The 22,873-nt window shown below is 39.3% G+C and overlaps 1 protein-coding gene across 1 annotated transcript in view; it reads left to right on the forward strand.

Moving 5' to 3' along the window:
• Positions 1–20,102: 20,102 nt before the first annotated feature.
• The window catches only part of TRAPPC3 (trafficking protein particle complex subunit 3), a 31,032-nt gene continuing 28,261 nt past the window's right edge, over positions 20,103–22,873 (forward strand). The window contains exon 1 of the mRNA XM_082244298.1: positions 20,103–20,364. Coding sequence (XP_082100424.1) covers positions 20,323–20,364 — 42 coding nt within the window. The 5' untranslated portion in view covers positions 20,103–20,322. The remainder of the gene's footprint in view (positions 20,365–22,873) is intronic.

Genomic DNA, 22,873 nt, shown 5'->3' on the forward strand with positions numbered 1-22,873 from the left:
TCATACTCCATGATTTCCAATGAGTACCGTTCTTATCTGTGCGGCTTCAAGTCGCGACGACTTTAAAGTAGTCCCTGCACTACTTTGGTCTGATTTTGATGACCTCAAGTAACACAGGCATTGGCTTTAAGTCCAGTCAAAATCGTGTCGAAACATTGCGGCAAAATCACCCTACTTTTAGGTCGCACAAGTGTAAAAAAGGGGCCTAACTCATATAAATACATTTTAGCTTGAGCTACTATTGTAAACAGCCGGCTTTTTACAACAGTTGGTAAGGAGAAATAAAGCTCCCCCTAATGGCTGTATTGAAGAATACATATTCATATGCAAGAATACAATTCATATTCATATTCATATGCATGAATACAATTCATATTCATATGCATCAATACAATTCATATTCATATGCAAGAATACAATTCATATTCATATGCATGAATACAATTAATTTTCATATGCTTGAATACAATTCGTATTCATATTCATATGCAAGAATACAATTCATGTTCACATTCATATGCAAGAATACAATTCATGTTCACATTCATATGCAAGAATACAATTCATAATTATATGCAAGAATACAATTCATATTCATATGCAAGAATACAATTCATATTCATATCCAAAAATACAATTCATATTCATATTCATATGCAAGAATACAAGTCATGTTCACATTCATATGCAAGAATACAAGTCATGTTCACATTCATATGCAAGAATACAATTCATATGCAACATTTCATATTTCCATAATTAAAAATATATATATTGTTAACATTTATTTTTTTTCCATATTATAAAATAGATACAAACTGATTGCAATAGGCAGCAGTCAGGTCAGATTTCCTTGCTTCAGTTTTCATAAATCGGGCTCCATGCGTAACAGCTGGCTTGGGTCAGGTCAATTCCAGCAGTCAGTATTGGCATGACTCATTCAGAATTCAAAATGAAAGAAGCTACAAGTATATTCTGCATAGTAAGAAATCTTGAAATCTTTCATTATGTACCATACTGCATACTTGCACATGTACATTTTCTATTTGCTTTATACGTTTAGTGTATATGGTTTTAAACTAGTATGCATATTTATATGGATTATTTTAGCTCATCTGCTCAATTGCATAATCTTTTTTTGATTTTTAGTACTTTCTTGTAATAGCTAAACATTTACATTAGGTCTTACCAGAAGACCAGTTTGTAGTTGTGCAATGACCAGTGTAATGCGGTATAATTCATAATGGTTTCCTATGGCTTTACAAAGCAATTTTTTTTGTTTGACAGCTTGCTTTGAGCAATAATGTTATCTAACATGATAAAATGTAGTTACTAATCCAACACTGCCTAGTAACAGGTACTTTCATACTTTGTTATACTGTCATTTACTGGCAGCTCTGAGCCAAAGCCATACACATATAACTTCCAGTAAACCAAAAAACCAGTACCAAAAACGTAATGATTCAAAAGTGATTCTCAGGAAGGAAACACAGAGCCAAAGCCTCGCTGACTCAAGAACTGCTGTCAATTACTGCTGTGGAGGAGGAGACACATGGCTTTGGTTCTGTGCCCTTCTCACTTTGCCTGTAGGGGAGATTTACTAAAACTAGAGCGTGCAAAATCTGGTGCAGCTGTGCAAAGAAACCAATCATCTTCCAGGTTTTATTGTCAGAACTTAATTGAAAAAGCTTAAGTTATAAGCTGACTGGGTGCTATGCAAAGCTGAACAAGATTCGATGTGCACCCATTTTAGTAAATCTCCCTCTGTGTGTGCCTCACTGAAAATAGCTACATGTAAGATTGTAGTTCTAAACAGCATACATAGTGGAGACACCAGCGGGACCCCCAAAAAGCCTGGAGTCTGCCGGCATAGATTGTGGGCAATATGCTTAGAGGAAGCTTAGAGGTGACAAATGTGGCATGCCTTCTGGCAGGGGCTGAGTCCTCAGATACTTGCCCTCTTTGTGGTACAGAAGTCAGGTACCTATTGTCATGTTTTTTGGTCATGCCCTGCTCTACAACGTTATTGGAATGGAGTGGTGGATACAGTCAGCAATGTAGGTGATCTTTACCTTCCTTCGGATTCGACCATTTGGTTGTTTGGCCTGGTGGAAGGGGTGGTGCCTGCCAGGTACACGCGACTTTTTGTGTTCTATGCGGCCCACTACGCACGTAGGGAGATTCTTCTGAAATAGAAGCCCCCCCCCCCCCCACTGTGAGCAGATGGAAGAAAGCTATTAATGATACTCTTCCCCTGTATAAACTGACATGTGCTAGTAGGAATTGCCCACATAAAATTCAATAAAATTTGGAACTGTTGGGTTGATGCCCAAGGTGACACTGTGTGATACATGCCCTGCTTTACTTCTACTTTGTCGACTTGTATTATGGGTTCTTCGAGCTGCCTATGACCTTGCGCTCTGCTCCCCCCTTTCACCCTCCTTCCCCCTTTTTTTTGTTGCTGGTTGAACATTCCGATTTACCTTTAATCTGTGTTAATATTGTTTGTAATCCTACTACGTTATGATATCACACTATACATTGGGCCTATTGCCCTTACCTTTCTTGTGAGTATAAGATACTTTTCGTTACAGGGTAAATTTCCCTTTTGTTTCTTCTCTTTTTTTACTTTTGTCATTTTTTACTAAACTGTATATACTGCAGACTTTAATAAAAACTTCTACTGTTAAAAAAAAAAAAAAAAGTTAATGTGCGTGTAAAGGCAGGTATCCAAATACTTTTGGTAATATAGTGTAAGTAAAAACAGTAATGCATTGCCAGCAAACATTTAATGCACGAGACTTATCATTAGAAGACTGATCTATAAAAACATGGTGCCCTCTAGTGTACATGTAGTAAATATATGAATCAGGGAGTTCAGTTACACCTTTACATAAACTAAGGATTTGGAATTGGAGATTTTTACATAACAGAAACAAACCTACCAAACAGTACTGTCTGAGGGCAATGTCAGATCCATGGTATAGCAACAAATAAACGGACACGTCAGCTAATGTGAAAGCAAAATTGAAATATACACCAGAGCAATTCTTTTGAACATTGTAAATGTTCTGCAAAGACACTGCCTGCGGTTATTTATTTGTGTATGTGTGTCTGTTTTAGGCCCCTTTCACAGGGAGTGAAATCTGTTTTTATCCAGTTTGTTCAGCGAGGGATCTGTCCATTGATCGCCCGCTGAGCTGAGTGGAGCAGCTGGATGAAAGGTACGTACCACTCCATTTATGCAGAGTGGACACAGCCCACTCTGCTGTATTGGCAGTCTGCAGTAAACAGACTGACTATCCGTTTTCACCCAACTACCCTCCGATCAGATAAGACAAAGGGGAAGGGAACCCCTTCCATTTGTTTTTGCCAGATCGGATTGAAGGTAGTTGGGTGTAAACAGAAACAAGTCCATTTACATCCGACTACCCATAGAGGAGAATAGAGGGTCCAATCAGGTCCAACTGAAAAATGGACAGTTGGACAGATTATGTGAAACGGGCCTTATTCTATGGCACTTCCATTAAATAGCATGCTAGATTACAACACAACTTTTATGTTGCATTGATATGTTACAGAAAGCCTACCAAGTTATTAGTACTCACATCAGTGCATTGTGGTTACATTTGTAATATGATTGTCACTCACCTTCCCAAAGCACCTGAATGCCAACACAACACATGGTAATACACTGCTGTCCTGCTGTGGTTGCACTGACCAAATTTGCTGCAGATCTAATGTCCAGTCCACTGGGATGTGTTGGCAGGCCATTCACAGGAATACACCTTTCCCTGGCTGACAGCTGAAAGAGCAGGGCAGGATGTTGGTTGTTAGGATGCTGGTGAGTGCTGGCTTCCTAACAACCAGAATCTCTGAGGTGAAAGTGTTACATTTAGCAGGGGTAGGAATACCCCTGCTAAATGTTTCACTCCCTGGCGGAGGTCCAGTCTGCAGTATAATAAGGTGTAAAAAAATGGGTTATATAAAAAGAAACTTACAAATGCAGTATAATTATTTTATAGTGAATTCACTGTTCCTGAGACAAATACTACAGGAGTTATTTTAATGCAAAAATGAATATGGTATTTTTCTTAGAGGTCTTATGCACAGGTATATGATTTCAGGGTGCTTTCACACTGCAATTTTCCTGCACCGTAGGTGCCACGCAGTGTACCTGGGGGTTTCATGTGGTTTACCTGCGCTTTGCCATTGACTTCTATAGCATTGGGCAGTGTAAGTGTGTTTTCATGAAAGCATATCAAAATTCCTGCTGTGAAAGCGCCTATATACTCCTGAACTTGGCAAAAATAATGACTCTAAAAGCTGCATATGTCCATGAGTTTATGCGTGTATAGGGTTGAGTGTAAACACATTCTACTGGCCAGAATAAATTTGTGCTCATATGTGCATGCGTATGCGCATTTATATACATATAAGCATAAACGGATAAACGGCCCTCTGAATGCAGGCTTAGGGCTTTTTTTATTTAATGCTTTATTTTGCTATAAATGACACAATGTGCTAATGCACATTAGATAACCTAGAGTTGCTTTCAGAGGCATTAAAAAAAAGAAATACCAGATGCCTCTAACAGCGGCATCTTTTCTGCTCATGTGCATGAGGCCTTAGTGAATTGACCACCCCCCCCCCCCCCCAGGCTGAGAGTGTAGCTCTCTTGCACCATGTTTCTAATTGGCATATGCCTACAAGGTGAGGATAGAAGTGGACTGTGATGGAACTGCCCACATTCCGCTTGAGTGATTCCGTCAGTATACCGCTTCCTCCAGTCTGAACATAGATATCAGATATTATAGCGGCATAACATACAAGACTAACCAACAAATAGCTAGTATGAGATCTGGAACTCTTAATTTAAAAACTCACAAATAATTTATACTAGGGTGAGGCTGATCACATTATTTGCAAATGCACTGTAGACAGAAATATAATTCACATGCTATTTAGTTTGGCACTTAAACCAGCCTAGGTGGAGTGCAGAGAATGTTAGCAGGCAAACAAAAGGTGACACAATTAACAGGTGACACATTAACAGGTGACACAATTAACAATTAACCATTGGGCAGACAAGCTTAGCAGAAGACAAATAATACCTTAATAAACAGGCAATAGCAGGAGACCACCAGTAACAGACTGCTTGGCATCAAGCTCAAAATGAACAATACACATTGTTACAAGTGTAAACACATCCCCCAATAGTTTGCTAGCAGACAATAGGTGTGTTAATTAGCACAATTATCAATGTGTGGAAGACAGGTGATTGAGCAGATGATATTATTATCTGCTATGAGTCTGACTGTGTGGAGCAGTCCTAATCAGTAATAGGCAGCTAGGCCCTAAACGGGGACCCCAGGCCTAGAGTCCCAGAGTCTGTGTGTCTTGGGGAGACATGGACTTGAATTCAAAGTAAAATTACTTCAAGGGTCCCCCCAGTGAGTAGTGTTCCCTTAAAAGCCAGGGCCCATAGTCAGTAGGCAAGAGGTTAGCCTGCAGTCCCCTCCAAAAGCCTCTGTCCTCGTTGAGTCTATCACATGGACTTGTTGCTATGCTCAGCTGCTCCAGAATGTGTCTGAGCCTCCTCTCACACTGCACATACACATCTGTTTTGTCCTCACTACACGTGTCTCTGTGTAGACTTGACATACAGGTAAACCCTCCTATTCTGCAATAAGCCAGACTGACTGTAATCTTGAAGGGTGGGTGAAACTATTGGGAAAAACAGATGAGAAATCAGTGTATTAAACATACAAAAACATTATATTTAGGCTGCAAATGGCAATACGTCTATGCTCACCAACGATGCTGCCTGTAGGGAATGTAAGTTTAGTCCACATGTGCTGCAGGTATAATGGGTGTTTTCCTCTCCCTCAGTTCCTAAGATGGAGTCTGAGCTCCCAGGATGTACCCGTTTCCTTTTCTCAGAATGACGGATCATGGTAGTTCTTATTACAGCCCCTGGCAAAAAGTATGGAACCACCACTCTTGGAAAAATTTTAATTTAATTGTTTAATTGTGTAGAAAAAAAAAAACTAATTTACAGACATGCCTCAAAACTATTTTCATTTAACATTCCAACCCTCTAGCTTTAAGAAACACTTAAAAAAAAGAAAAAGAAAACTGTAGTCAACTGCAACTGTTTTTGCAGATCAAGCAGAAAAAAAAAATGGAATCACTAAATTCTGAGGAAAATATTATGGAATCAGCATGTACTCTGCACAAACCTAATTTACATGAATCATGGCTCCAACATGAGAGGTGTCAGTTGAAACAAAGGAGAGGATTGTAAAACTTCTTCAAGAAGGAATGCTGAAAAAGGTGTTGGTTGTTCCCAGTCAGCTGTTTCTAAAATCTGGACCAAGTACAAATCAAATGGGAAGGTTATTAAAGGGAAGCCTACTGGTAGACTAAGGAAGACATCAAAGAATAAAGATAAAAAAACTTAAAGCAATACAGTATGCCTTAAAAACAGAAAATGCACAACAATACAAATGAGGAACAAATGGTCAGAAACTGGAGTCAATGTCTGTGACCAAACTGTGAGACATCACCTAAAGCAAATGGGATTTACATACAGAAAAGCCAAACGAAAGCCATCATTAACACCTATACAGAAAAAACAAGTTTACAGTGGGATAAAGCAGTCATGGACTGTGGATGACTGGATGAAAGTTATAATCAGTGATAAATCACAAATCTGAATTGGGCATAGAGATGATGCTGGAACTTATGTTTCGTTCCGTTGAAATGAAATGTATGAACATGACTACCTAAAGAAAACATGCAAATTTCCACAATCATTGATGATATGGGGTTACATGTCAGGTAAAGATACGGGGGAGATGACAATCATTAAATCTTCAAGAAATGCACAAGGTTATATTGAGATTTTGGACACTTTTCCTATTTCACTAATTTACACTTTTCCTATTCCACCAGTTTGGTGATGATAACATTATTTTTCAGGATGATAATGCATCTTGCAATAGGGAAAAAGCCGTGAAAACTTTCCTTCAAGAAAGACATATAATGTCAATGGCATGGTCTGAAAATAGTCCGGACCTCAATACGATTGAAAATCTATGGTGGAAATTAAAGAACACAGTCCATGACAAGGCTCCAACCTGCAATGCTGATCTGGCAACTGCAATAAGAGAAAGTTGGAGCTTGATTGATGAAGAATACTGTTAGTCGGTGCCTCAGAGAATTCAGCTGGTATAAAGGCCATAGATGGTGCAAAAAAGTACTAGTAGTGTACTGTAGTGTTTTTTTTTTTCATGATTCCATAATATTTTCCTCAGAATTTAGTGATTTCATATGTTTTTTCCTCCGCTTGATCTGCAAAAACAGTTGCAATTGACTACAGTTTTTTCTTTTTTTTTTTTCTTTTTTAAGTGTTTCTTAAAGCCAGAAGGTTGGAGTGTTAAAGAGGTTGTAAACCCCTTTTTTTTTTTTTCTTTTTCACCCTGAAAGACAAACACATAATGAGCTAGTATGCATCGCATACTAGCTCATTATGAAATACTTACCTTAGAACGAGCCCCCGCCGTGTTGCCCGCTTAGCTGTATGACGGGCGACATGTCCAGTCGCCCGTCTTCCGTCTGATTGGCCGGAGCCGCGGTGACGTCACTCCCGCGCACGCGCGCGGGAGCCGACGGTCACGGCGCGGAGTTCTGAAGGAGCGGCACCAGCGGCCGTACCTTCAGAGCGCATGCGCCAGTGACGTCACTGGATGCATCTAAGATAAATATCTCCTAAACGGTACATGTTTAGGAGATATTTACAGTACCTATAGGTAAGCCTTATTATAGGCTTACCTATAGGTACAAGTGTCAGAGGAGGGTTTACTTCCTCTTTAAATGAAAATAGTTTTGAGGCATGTCTGTGATTTGTATTTTTCTATACAATTAAACAATTGAATGGACATTTTCTGAAAGTGGTGATTCCATACTTTTCTTTTGGGGTGTAGTTGCAAGTATGTCTATGTAGTGTCTGAAAAATAGTTTGTTAATCTGACATTTCTGTGAAAACAATTTTTATTTTATTTCTTCGTTTTCCAAAGAATTGTGGGAAAAAAATACAAAAAACCCACCATGCCTCGTACTAAATACCTTGGATCACCATAGAGGAAGTTTTGGGACTTTGAGTGAGAGACATGACCAGGATAATAGGAAAAAAGATGTCTCATTTATTGATACATACATACATACAGATAATGAACATAACATATAATTATATATGTATTAGACATCAACAAGTAAACGATAAAAAGGGGAGATAGTACATCCCAGTTCCAGTTTCCATAAGATCAGCATAGCAATTATACATACAGAAGTAATTTCATAAACATCAATGGACGGCAATGGTCAACAGTGTTGAAGTAATGGATAGTAATCAAAACATCGTAATAACTTGACGCGTTTCGTGGTCTTAGTATGCCACTTCATCAGGAGTAGATGGATGATCTGTGTGTGTCTCCTCTTCCCCCTTTCTTCCAGTTTTTATTCGTCCTCATTTGCCATTTTTTACATATACTTTTTTACACACACAGATCATACATCTACTCCTGATGAAGTCATTACTGATGATTAAGCACAAGATGTATGTGTGAAACGCGTCTACGAGACTTCATGTTGGTGTCTTTGGTGTCATCACTTGCAACATTTTGGAATTAAAGCTATTTCTTTTTCTACAAGGCCACTGCTTCACTCTGTCACTGAAGTGAAGATGCTTTAAATGTTCCTGCTTGAATATTCTCTTCAGGGTTCTAAACTTGGCACCCCCTTTACTCTCACTGCCTGTGTGCTGACAACCGTCCGCTGACTCTAGCCTCTGGAGTGGTCCCCTTCCATGCAGACCCCTGGGCAAGTTCCTCTGTACTCACGGACACTGATTTTCCAGAGTCACTGTTGCCTCCATACTCCACCAGTCAGCCTCCACAGGACCTCTGGGTTCAGACACACTTTCTGGTTCACCAGGTCGACTGCCTGTGACCACCTTCCACAGCTTCAGAAGAGGAGACAGCCGTCACCCTCCTTCTGGAACTTGGCTTCCCGCCAAAAGACCCCCTGCCACATGTGTCCTTGGCTTTTATAGCATATCCCAGGATGCACCACTTGTCTGTGCCAACCCACTGAGACAGCTACAAAAGCCTGTGTGTCACTGGGTGGGATTCCTCCACTGTCCAACAGGCCTCCCCATTGGACACAGTGGGTACACTCCCTCAGCCCAGATGAATCACACATGGACACATGGAACAGGCCTAACTAACAGATCCTGCTCCCTGTGAAGCAGGGAGCACATAGATTGCCTGCTGCTCTGCTATTAAGCAGACAGAGCCAAAAACTATTCTGTCGATCTAGCACCTGACTAGGAGGGTGCTACATAGACATAAAACAATTGATTGAAGTGCCAGTGCTGGAAATCAGGGTGATGTGTGAGTCACTCAGTGCTCCCCTCTTGTGTCCCCACTCACCAGATAAATAGGGAAAGTAAATATTAGCTGTTGTTCAGCATTAAAGATTTGTACATGTCATTTCTTCCTTCCTGATGTGATGATCTTATATGGAAGGTCTTTGATGTAATAGCTCCCAAGTTAGGATATATGCAATTGAAGAGAGATCTCCATAGGGTAAAATTGTGGATATGTCGGGCCTGTTGGGGGTTATTAAAATAATAATAGGTAGAAAGAAAAATGATTTTAAAAGCCATGTATATTTTGTATTATGCATAAGAGATTCAGAATGGTGCTGCATGGCGTCCATCTTGTTTTTAAGGTGAAATAGAGTTCATATATGTATTCTAACAAAATGTCTCTCACAGGCTTACAAAGGGTCTATGGTTTCAACAGAGATCTTTGTATTTCTATGTAATCGTAAATAAGATCCCTTTTGACATCTCGATCAGATAAAACGTAGTCAGTCTGACTCTATGTTAAAGGGGGTGATATCTCAGTCTGTCTATAGGTATTTAACAATAGACAATGGCTCAGTGTTTTTCAGCATACATTTAAAGATGAACCATATAAGTTTTCATAGATACATTATTATATGTGAGAAGATATTAGCTATAATTATATCATTATATTATGTAAGGCATATACATATATATTTAGGAACATTGTGTCACGTTTTAGGTTTATATTCTCAGTAATAATCTTACTTAGAATTCTTTTTCTAATAAGTGTAAGGACATATGTATCTCGTCACTAGTTGCCTCATTTCAGAGAAGTCTAGTCTAAGTGCTCAAGGTGTTGTAAATCCTACAGGCCAGACATCTTAATTGACAGTGTAAGACATGGTCAAAGAAGTAATGGCTATTCACTAGCCAGAGGTCAGAGAGGTCATCAGATAAGGACATGGTGGTAAAAGTGTTAAATACAAAATCTAATGAACGGTACGATAATGCCCTCTGGAGGCGAAATACCAGGTGCAGTTTTGAGATAATTTGAGAAATTCCCATATAAAAATATTATATTGTGTTAAATAATATAATTATTGGAATGGCATTACTTGCCCAGGTGAATTATGGAGATACAGGTGGACATTTATGTATGTACTGGGAGTCTAGACAAAGTTTTATGTTGTGTTATATGATTAATCTCACATATAGAGAAATCATTTAACTTTATTATCCAAGTATGGGGTTAATTATCAAAAGAGGTGTCTATGATCTCACCAGTTTAGGTATAGAATATCCCAACCAATTGGGATAATGTTTCATCCCTCTGGGTTTTACTTATGGTAATTTTTATAGCTCTTTGTTCTTACCATATAAAAGACCAACCCAGATGAGAGAGAGGACACACTTTACACTACTGACAACACACCTCACACTTACACCACACACGCTATTACATTTTTTAATAGACTCATCCAGACATACTCCCTGGTCTATCATTCATCTGAAACTTGAAGGGAAGCCACCATCTTAAGAAAGGCATCCATCTTAGGACTCTGGTAACGATTTGAAGCTAGCGGCTATCTTAAGTGTGGTAATTATGCCTTGCTGTATTATTTGATTTTATTCAACAATTGTTTATTCTTTCCTTATATGTTTTATATTGCATACTTAAGGGTAATAAGATTACAATCCCAGTCGTATAATCCATAGTAGATTTTTCTCTAAAAAGCTGATTTTTGTTTTTATACATTTTTATTAATATCAGATTAAGTGCATTATTTGCAAGTTTAAGTCTTCCGTTTTGCATGGCTTATTCTCATTCCTTCTGCAGTGGAATGACTTTGGGCCCTGTGATTCGCAGACCATTGTAGTCTGTTTATATAGAACATTAATTTATGGCTTATACCATACCTGGGAAGAAATGGTAATCTTGCTTTCGTTTTGCTTTCACTTTCACTTTGTTTTACTTTCACTTTCATTATTGAGCTAAACATCACATTGCATTGATTATTTGAAGTTAGTATTTTTCTGTAGAGTTATCTTTTTGTGTCACTTCTTGTTTGATCATATATTGTGTTTGCATGTCTTGAGAATAAATATTTTTATATATATTCCACGCTGTAGACTGTACTCACTAAGATTGGTATATGCTTTTAAAAAGAAATTAATCAATTAAAAAGAATTCACGACATTGATTTATGGCAATAGGTGAAGACTCTCCTTTTTCACAGATCTTTGCTTATTAACCATAAATAAATACACTGCTATATTCAGAGCAGTATAAATATTCTGACATAAGTACGAGCGCAAGATATTTATTATTAAATATTCTTACATATAATGGAGGCCCCAGCGAGATAATTATTAATTTCTTACATATGCCAATCATAATTATGATCAGGTGACATAATCAATAACTTGAAAAAAAAAATTTTTTTTTTGGAATTTTTTTTTTATTAATTATGAATGTAATAGAAATGCATTAAAAATGTCTACAGCAGGTAATGTTCATGCTGCCAACTCTGGCAAGGTGTGAGTTCCTAGTGGTAATGCCACAACTCCAGTAGATTTGGCACGGATCATAAATGTGTGGAAACACCTCTCTGAGTCTGAAATGGTGTAATATGTAAATGCTGGTTAGAGTCATATATCAAAATCCTCAGAAGTCGGGCCAATAAAGGGCATCTGACATGGGTAGAGGACAACCTGTATGTATGAACTCACCAATAAGCTTATCTAACACCAAAAGACGTCAGGAAGTGTGATCACATACTTTTTGGTCATGGCCAATCTTACTGTATCTTTGTGAGGAACTGCACCAGAAGGCTCAGCAAAAAGGAGTTTAGTAAAGTTTCAATCTCAACTCCAAATAAATGAGAGAATGAGATTAGGAACCTCTTTGAGCAGGTGAAAGTAACCTCTATTGGGACACATCAGTTAGAGAATGTAGCGTGAAACTGCAAAATAAAGTAGAACTGTGGCAGAAGTCTTATCAAGTAACCTGTAATGAAAGTAACCATGTGAAAGAGAAATGTAAATGATTAATGCAATAATTAGGAAGTTTTAGCAAGGAAAAATGTTTTCTAGCAAAAAGTTGCCGAGTAATCAGCAGTGGAAAATAAAAAAAAAAAATAAATAAAAATGTAACAGTTCAAATTCATGACAGGAACTCATCAGTAAATAAATAGCAGAGTTCCATAAGATCATGGTGTCCATGCAAAAGGGCAATGCTTAATTTAGTCCGGCATTTTAAATATGAAATAATTATTCATAGACCCAGTTATGATTCCCAGTCTGTTGGTCATGACCCAGACAAGGGGGGGGGAGCCAGGCAAAGAGTCCACTTCCTACCCCAGCCATCTTCTAAAAATAGGAGGGCAGAAATTGGGCAGCCATGCATAAATAGGTATGAGTCATATCAGGTCACTGCAAAAAGACTAGCACCCCTAAAAAAAAAAAAAAAAGATACCATGCACCTCCAGAATTTAAAAGGTTTTAAAAAGAATACTGTCCTGATTTTTGTCATGAAAAAGGTCCTTAGACATCATTGATCACCCTGAGGCCTATGAAAACAACTTTCTGTGTTGTGCCTGCAGGATGTCATTTAAAAGTCAGCCCATAAAAAAATAAAAAAAAACCTTTCTGCTGCTAGAGCTGTTATCTACAATTTAAAATGTACACAGCACGAAATGCCACTGAATTTTTTTTTTCTGTACTCAAAAGTGCCTAACACCCTTCAATGAAGGAGCCTGAGTACAACCACCCGGAATTTAAATCCCTGTGCTTTGAGGCATTGCCCATGCACATAAAAATAATAAGTTTGGCAAAGGAGCAAGATATGCCACCTAGGCCCCAAGGGGAACACCGGATACCTTAAGGAGGACACCGGACATCCTATTAACAAGGGGGGGACACCCACAAATAAATAGGGATTTGCCCCATTTTAGGGCTCCCCAAAATCCTCGGGAAGTTCAAGTGACATTAAGGCCCAGACCTCACGCCAGAACCGAGTAACTGGTTCTGATAGGGATCTGTCCCAATCTGTCTGAACCCGAGAGACATAGGCACCGCAGGAGGTGGAGCCAATAATTCAATTATGCAAAAGTTTTCAGTTGAGTAGATGCCAAATTGATCTGCTGATCACTTGGTTCACTCAGGGCACTGCAGCCCTGAACTAAAATAAATTCCTTTTTAGGAACAAATCCTATGGCCAGCCAAGGGCCTCAAAATCCTTAAATGCCCAAGCGGCAGGAATCAGTAGGGATACACTGAATAGAGGCATAGGATACAGAGGTTCTAACACCATTTTATTCCCAGGTCACAGCATTGAGGATCCTGAATTCCTGCCAGGGATTCTTGGTTGTTAGATAATAACTACCCTCCTATTTTTCAGTGGTCACTTCATCCCTCTGACTCAAACAGGTCGCTTAAAGCGGACATATTTTGAAAAATCGCCAATGACGGTGATACCAAGGAGGATCAAACCCTAATGACGTAATGCAGTCAAGAGGTTAAAGGTTGTATACGGTAACCAAGAAGGAATCCTCAATGTCAGGTAGTTTATTGCCTACAATAAATTGCATTGATGCCCCATAGGGGGAGATATATCATATTTTTTTTTTGTCCTAAGTAGTAGGTAAATTTTAACAACATATTGTATCATTGTATTATTGTCCAATGTGTAGTATCCACGGTGATAAATACATCCCCATGTTAATAAGCCCCAGAAGTCAGTCGCCCTAGGAAAGGTTGCATATATAGTCTCACCTTCCGTGGTGCTCATATAAAAGGGCTGATCACACGGTGGATTCAAGGAGAACTCTGAGGAAGCTTAGGGTACCAACATCGCATTGAAATGTCAATTGATAAGAATGTATATTCATACTGTATGTTTCATCCAATAGGAAGAGATTAACCTTCCATGCCAGGTCCTTGATTGGTACAGACGGTGATGTTTGCCAAAGACACAGCGATCGGATGGGTCATCTCTCCCTAGAGCACAGCTCAGGACGGAACCCCTCATTGAATCGGATCCCTCTTCAGGAATCAAGCTGCGAGATTCTTGTTGACGGAGAGGAAGATTTGTTTCAACAGATCTTTGTGCACTGATCCGAGGAAATCCATTGAGAGGAATCGCACTACCTCCTGTTTTCAGTTGAAGGAGATGTGAGAATGGTGCATTGCGCATGTGAGCAAAACCTCAGTCTAGGTGTATGACACTCTAGACCATGCTGAAACCATTCATTATTCAACCAACATCCAAGGTTGAACGTCCAAACAGATTTCTCGGATTCCTGATTGCCAACGTTGTTTTACTGCGCTTTGAATGGTAATTGCCAATGCCATCACAGCAGTTAATTTCTGTCTCCATTAACACTTTGCAAGCTGGAGATGCAGATTTCAAGGAACATTTGAGTTTCTTTACTAGGAGATCAGAAGTCAAAGAGACTAACAAGGAACAGTTGGTGACATAGCTAACATTGCAAAGTCGCTACGAACTGACATTTTGAACTGATTGTTTTTTTTTCTCTTCTCATTTTTTTTTTATTTTACCGATTTACTTAAAAGTTATGAACAATTCCCAATATGAACTATTCTCTTACAAAAAGAGAACAAGACATTTTTTTTTTTCCACTACTCCTTAAAAAGCTTTCTTTCCAGATAGGCCTAAGTTGCTCACTTGTCTACTGGGAAGAAAGGGGGGGGATATGTCGGGCCTGTTGGGGGTTATTAAAATAATAATAGGTAGAAAGAAAAATGATTTTAAAAGCCATGTATATTTTGTATTATGCATAAGAGATTCAGAATGGTGCTGCATGGCGTCCATCTTGTTTTTAAGGTGAAATAGAGTTCATATATGTATTCTAACAAAATGTCTCTCACAGGCTTACAAAGGGTCTATGGTTTCAACAGAGATCTTTGTATTTCTATGTAATCGTAAATAAGATCCCTTTTGACATCTCGATCAGATAAAACTTAGTCAGTCTGACGCTATGTTAAAGGGGGTGATATCTCAGTCTGTCTATAGGTATTTAACAATAGACAATGGCTCAGTGTTTTTCAGCATACATTTAAAGATGAACCATATAAGTTTTCATAGATACATTATTATATGTGAGAAGATATTAGCTATAATTATATCATTATATTATGTAAGGCATATACATATATATTTAGGAACATTGTGTCACGTTTTAGGTTTATATTCTCAGTAATAATCTTACTTAGAATTCTTTTTCTAATAAGTGTAAGGACATATGTATCTCGTCACTAGTTGCCTCATTTCAGAGAAGTCTAGTCTAAGTGCTCAAGGTGTTGTAAATCCTACAGGCCAGACATCTTAATTGACAGTGTAAGACATGGTCAAAGAAGTAATGGCTATTCACTAGCCAGAGGTCAGAGAGGTCATCAGATAAGGACATGGTGGTAAAAGTGTTAAATACAAAATCTAATGAACGGTACGATAATGCCCTCTGGAGGCGAAATACCAGGTGCAGTTTTGAGATAATTTGAGAAATTCCCATATAAAAATATTATATTGTGTTAAATAATATAATTATTGGAATGGCATTACTTGCCCAGGTGAATTATGGAGATACAGGTGGACATTTATGTATGTACTGGGAGTCTAGACAAAGTTTTATGTTGTGTTATATGATTAATCTCACATATAGAGAAATCATTTAACTTTATTATCCAAGTATGGGGTTAATTATCAAAAGAGGTGTCTATGATCTCACCAGTTTAGGTATAGAATATCCCAACCAATTGGGATAATGTTTCATCCCTCTGGGTTTTACTTATGGTAATTTTTATAGCTCTTTGTTCTTACCATATAAAAGACCAACCCAGATGAGAGAGAGGACACACTTTACACTACTGACAACACACCTCACACTTACACCACACACGCTATTACATTTTTCAATAGACTCATCCAGACATACTCCCTGGTCTATCATTCATCTGAAACTTGAAGGGAAGCCACCATCTTAAGAAAGGCATCCATCTTAGGACTCTGGTAACGATTTGAAGCTAGCGGCTATCTTAAGTGTGGTAATTATGCCTTGCTGTATTATTTGATTTTATTCAACAATTGTTTATTCTTTCCTTATATGTTTTATATTGCATACTTAAGGGTAATAAGATTACAATCCCAGTCGTATAATCCATAGTAGATTTTTCTCTAAACAGCTGATTTTTGTTTTTATACATTTTTATTAATATCAGATTAAGTGCATTATTTGCAAGTTTAAGTCTTCCGTTTTGCATGGCTTATTCTCATTCCTTCTGCAGTGGAATGACTTTGGGCCCTGTGATTCGCAGACCATTGTAGTCTGTTTATATAGAACATTAATTTATGGCTTATACCATACCTGGGAAGAAATGGTAATCTTGCTTTCGTTTTGCTTTCACTTTCACTTTGTTTTACTTTCACTTTCATTATTGAGCTAAACATCACATTGCATTGATTATTTGAAGTTAGTATTTTTCTGTAGAGTTATCTTTTTGTGTCACTTCTTGTTTGATCATATATTGTGTTTGCATGTCTTGAGAATAAATATTTTTATATATATTCCACGCTGTAGACTGTACTCACTAAGATTGGTATATGCTTTTAAAAAGAAATTAATCAATTAAAAAGAATTCACGACATTGATTTATGGCAATAGGTGAAGACTCTCCTTTTTCACAGATCTTTGCTTATTAACCATAAATAAATACACTGCTATATTCAGAGCAGTATAAATATTCTGACATAAGTACGAGCGCAAGATATTTATTATTAAATATTCTTACAAGATTTTCTCAAAAAAAGGTAAAACAACCCACTTACATAAAAGTTTTAGAAAATCTGCTTCTCCTGATTGTGTGGTGAACGCCATCTCGGCGTGCGTTCCAACCACCGGAAGTAATGTCAGACGCTTTATATCACCAGCAGCCCACCATAAGAAACACATCACTTTTAAAAAGAAATATTGATTATTTATTTATTCAGATTAATTTTAGTATGAATTATTATTTATTTATTCATTGATATTCACATCATTTTTAAAAAGAAATATTGATTTATTTATTCAGATTAATTTTAGTATAAATTATTGATTATTTATTTATTCATTGATATTCACATCACTTTTAAAAAGAAATATTGATTTATTTATTCAGATTCATTTTAGTATGAATTATTGATTATTTATTTATTTATTTATTCATTGATATTCACATTAGTGGAAGGAATTATTTATTTGTAACTAAGAGCAGCGCTGATATTTATACCATTTATTTTTTTCATTTATAGCTCCAACAAGCAGGGCCTTCTGATTCCTACTGTACAGTATTAAAGTGTATTGTATTTGTACTGTTTACCCTCAAGTTGTACAGTGCTGCATAAACTGTCAGCGCTATATAAATCCTGTATAAATAAAATAATAATAATTTATAGCACAAAAAATAAAAAAACCCAGTGGTGATTAAATACCACCAAAAGAAAGCTCTATTTGTGTGAAAAAAAAAAAAAAAATTAATATGGGCACAGTGTTGCATGACTGAGTAGTTATCATTCAAAGTGTGAGAGCGCTGAAAGCTGAAAATTGGCCTGGGCAAGAAGGGGATGAAAGATCCAGGTATTGAGATGGTTAATCACTTCCCGCAAACCGACGCACCTGTACATTGGCTTGCAGAAGTGGTTGTTCTGTTTTTAGAGTCGACGGTCAGCTTTCAGGAGATAACAGCCAATGCGGCTCAGCAGCCGCTCAGCCACTATCCCAGCGAGTGGGAGTGGACGCCCCCCTCCTGCGGCTCTGCCCAGGTCTTCTGTCCCAGTGGGAGTCCCAAGCAACCAGCCGGAACACCCGCCGGCTAGTTGGAGTCCCGAACAAAGCCAGATTTGGCTATGATTGGGTCTCTAATGTAGTAACCCGGAAGCAACGTCACTTCCGGTTTACTTAGGTGCTGACGGCGCTGATTTTAAAAGACTGTCAGTATTCTAAAATGTAGATTTCAGCATTTTGAATACTTTGAAGTGCAGTGGAGGTGTCTGGGGTATTTTGCCCCCCCCCCCCCCATAAAGAGTACCTGATGATGCCTATTACTGTCACAAGGGATGTTTACATTGTGGCAGCAATAAAAGTGACCAGATTTTTTTTTTTAAAAGTGTTAAAAATAAAAAAAACTAAATAAAATAAATAGGAAAAAAAATAAAAATTTTATAAGCGCCACTGCCCCCGTGAGCTTGCGCACAAAAGAAAATGCATACGTAAGTCACGCTCGCAAATGAAAACGGTGCTCCAACCACACATGTGAGGTATTGCCACAATCGCCAAAGTGAGAGCAATAATTCTAGAAAAAGACCTCCTCTGTAACTCTAAACTAGTAACCGTTAAACATTTGAAAGCGTCACCTATGGAGATTTTTAAGTACCGTAGTTTGTCGCCATTCCACGAGTGTGTGCAATTTTAAACTCTAACATGTTAGGTATCTATTTACTGGGTGTGACATCATCTTTCACAATATACAAAACATTGGGCTAACTTTACTGTTTAGTTTTTTTTTAATGCAGTGAAATGTATTTTGTCCCAAAAAATTGTGTTTGAAAGACCGCTGCACAAATACCACGTGACAATAAATATTGCAAGGACAGCCATTTTATTCTCCAGAGTCTTTGCTAAAATATATAAACATATATATATATATATATATATATATATATATATATATATAGTGTTTGGGGGTTCTAAGTAATTTTCTAGCAAAAATTACTGCTTTTACCTTGTAAACAAGTGTCAGAAATAGGCTTGGTCCTTTAAAGCGGAGTTCAAGCCTTTTCTGTGTTTATTAAAAGGCAGCAGCTACAAAAAGTGTAGCTGCTGACTTTTAATAAACACACACTCACCTGTCCCACGGTCCAGCGATGCGGCCGCCCGAAGCCTCGATCCTCTCCCTCTGGTCTCGGCGGCGCCGGCATCACTGGTGTGGGCATCCGGCTGTGACAGTTTGCGGCTTCACAGCTGGGTATGCACTGCGCATGCGTGAGTTGCGCTGCACTTCTTGATTGGCCGGCAATCTTGTGGGACCTCTGACATGTCCCAGAAGATTGCAGGGAGGGAGGGGGAGAGAAGAACTTCCGCTCAGGGCGTCGCGGCCAAAGTGGGAGCGGGTACCTGTCAAAACTAGGTACCCGCTCCCCCCCCCCCCCAAAAAAAAAAATTGACATGCCAAATTTAGCATCTCAGGGGGTCAGGAATATCTAAAGCAAAGGTTCCACTTTTGGGTGGAACTCCGCTTTAAGTGGTTAATGTAGGTGCAGTGAATTTATTCCATTTTACAAAAGGTGAACTCTGGCTTTAAGAAATAAAGACTGACATGAGCATATGGAAGGAGAGTCGCCAGCTATCTAATATCGGCTGAATAAATACAAGGCCTGTATGTTCAGTCTAATGAGTAAACAGTAACCCACCATGGAGTACCAGCAGTCTCCATACTGTATAGAAGGAGGGTACTGTCACTCAGCCCCGAGTCTCCTATATCGCATAGTTGCGCGCCATCTAGTGCCCCGTCCGCGTTGCTACACAGCGATATTTCAAGTCCTCGCAAGGGTCTCTGCGACTTCCGGTCACAGGGGAAGCTTACTTACTGGGCGGAAGTGAAACTTAACACCTCGTTTCCTATCAGGAAGTTCGCAGAGGCACCGCTGTAGTTTACTAACTGCATTCGGCCACTGGCACACACGAACTATAAGACTACATTTCCCAGAAGCCCTGACGGTATTCTTGCGCAGACGCATTGTGAAAGTCAGCACTGTCAGTGAGAGAAAACTGCCTGGAAAGGTTTTTCCTCAGCCGTGTGTGAAAGAGAAGTCGTGTTTCTCCTGACTGTGGCGTCGGCTAGAGTTGTAAGCCATGTCTCGGCAAGCTAACAGAGGAACGGAGAGCAAGAAGATGGTGAGTGGGCTGGGTATGCTGCTCTTATACTGACTGGGCCCAGACATAGAGTTCCTAACTCTCCACTGTCTGTTTTAATACTAGGCCCAGACGTAGGACTTATAGTACAGCACAGTCTGCTCATGGGGCTCATAGTACACTGACCATTTACAGATAGGGCTCCTTTCATTACCTGACAGTTCTCTTTTGGGGTATTGTTAGTAGATATGGTACACATTTTCTGTCTTTTTAATTGCAAGAGCGTGTTCAAAATTTTGAGCGTGTGTGTATGTATGTATGTATGTATGTATATATGTAGGTGTGTGTGTGTGCGCGCGCATGTATTATATATATTGTGGAGAGGGGTAGAGAGAACAAACGCACGGAGAAAGCAAGCAGAGGAAAAAGTAGGGAGGGAAGGAGAGAGCGAGTAAGCAGAGGGAGAGAGCAGGAGAGCGAGCAGAGGGCGAGAGAGAGCAAGGAGAGCGAGCAGAGGGAGCGAGAGAGAACAAGCAGTTAGAGAGAGTGAAAAACACTAGGGGCCATGATAAATGCTTAAGAGTCCACGCTCAGGCTGTCAAGGTCCGATGAATTGGATGCCGCTGACTAGTGAGGGTGCAGGCTGAGAAAAGGTCTGTCTGGACCCAAAGCAAACTAAAGAAATAAGAGGAGATAGCCCAACTGCCGCACACCTCATTCATCCTGGAGTGATTAGCCGGTAAAAGCAGCTTCAGCTTGATTCATCCAGACTCAAGAGTCATGATCCGGATGAATCAAGGTTGCTTTTACCTGCTAACCACTTGAGCTGAGTGAGGTGTGTGGTGGCCAGGCTATCTCTTTCTATTTCTGCAGATACTCTAGGGCAGTGATGGCGAACCTTGGCACCCCAGATGTTTTGGAACTACATTTCTAATGATGCTCATGCACTCTGCAGTGTAGATGAGCATCATGGGAAATGTAGTTCCAAAACATCTGGGGTGCCAAGGTTCGCCATCACTGCACTAGGGGGTTGGAGATTTGGAAGGTACATGGGGGTGGATGAGGTCCAAGTCATCTGGGCATCAGATGTATGATTGGCTTTGTAACAACATATACAGATAGTCATTAAGGGCTAGTTTAAAGTGTTACTAAACCCAAGATCCTGCATTCAATATAGCTGGCCTTCCACAGTACACAAAACATGGAAATGCAATTATTTTAGTAAATATAAACAGATAAATACCTTTTTTTTTTTTTCATCAGCTGCATATAGCAATTAGAGCAATCTTGTGACTTGTATCAGTGAGTGCTAATATTGTTGCAGGAGTTTTCATTTCTCCCTTGATTGTCCTATCAGGCTTCAAGACCCTTGATTCTCTGTCTGAACATATCTGGTCAGTGCTGATCACATGTACCATCCCAAGAAAAAAAACTCTGTAAATACTCAGTTATTTTTTGAAGTCTGTGGAAGAAGGAGATGATCAGAGCAGACAGGGTCGAACAGCCTTTTTAAACAATGCAGAGGATTAATTCTTTAGCATCCACACTAAGGGGTATAACAAGCATGCTTTACTGCATATACAGGGTGATTTTACTGTTGTGGGTTTAGTAACACTTAATCATTCACCTGGGGTGGCATCTTTATTGTTAACATAGTGTTCCAAATTTCAGTATGCCCCCGTCACCGGACCACGTTGCCCACCACCACACATTTGTGGGGAAGATACCCTTGTCCTCTCAACATTGGAATAAGCTGCTCTCTCAATGCAAGGTTTTGGAAGCTGGAAGTGGGTTATAGGAGGGGATGAGGATGACAGGGGTTGTGTATTAGGAAGGTATTAGTGCATTTCCAGGTTTGACAGGGGGTGGGGTGTTAGCAAGGTTGCAGTGGGGTGCAAGGTGTGATGAAGATGATATGGGGTGGGGTGTTAGCAAGTTTGCAGTGGGTTGCAAGATGTAAAGAAGATGACTGGGTGGGGTGTTAGCAAGGTATCGGTGGGGTGCCAGGAGCGATAAACATGAGGATGACATGAGGTGGAGTGTTAGCAAGGTTGCAGTGAGGTGCCAGGTGTGATGAGGATGGCAGGGGGTGGGGTATTAGCAAGTTATCAGTGGGTTGTCAGGTGTGATGGGGTGTTAGCAAGGTTGCAGTGGGGGGCTAGGTGTAATGAAGCTTAGGTTTATAGGGGGTGGGTGTTAGTAAAGTGTCAGTGGGTTGCCAGGTGGGATGAGGATGGCAGGTGGTGAGGTGTTAGCAAGGTTGCAGTGGGTTGCCAGGTGTGATGTGGATGAGGCTAAAAGGGGGTGGGGTGTTAGTAGGTATCAGTGGGTTGCCAAGTGTGATGAGGATGAGAGGGGGTGGGGTGTTAGTAAGGTATCAGTGGGTTGCCAGGTGTGATGAGGATGACAGGGGTTGAGGTGTTAGTTGCCAGGTGGGATGTGGATAACAGGAGAGAGAGATAAAAGGCACAAAGAGAAAGAAGGATCACAAATCTAAAAAAGAAAAAAACACATTTTTGGCATGATCTGTATTTATGAATTTAGAAATTGG

This window comes from Pelophylax lessonae, assembly GCF_965119305.1.
Source record: "Pelophylax lessonae genome assembly, chromosome: 2".
Classification (NCBI taxonomy): Eukaryota; Metazoa; Chordata; class Amphibia; order Anura; family Ranidae; genus Pelophylax; species Pelophylax lessonae.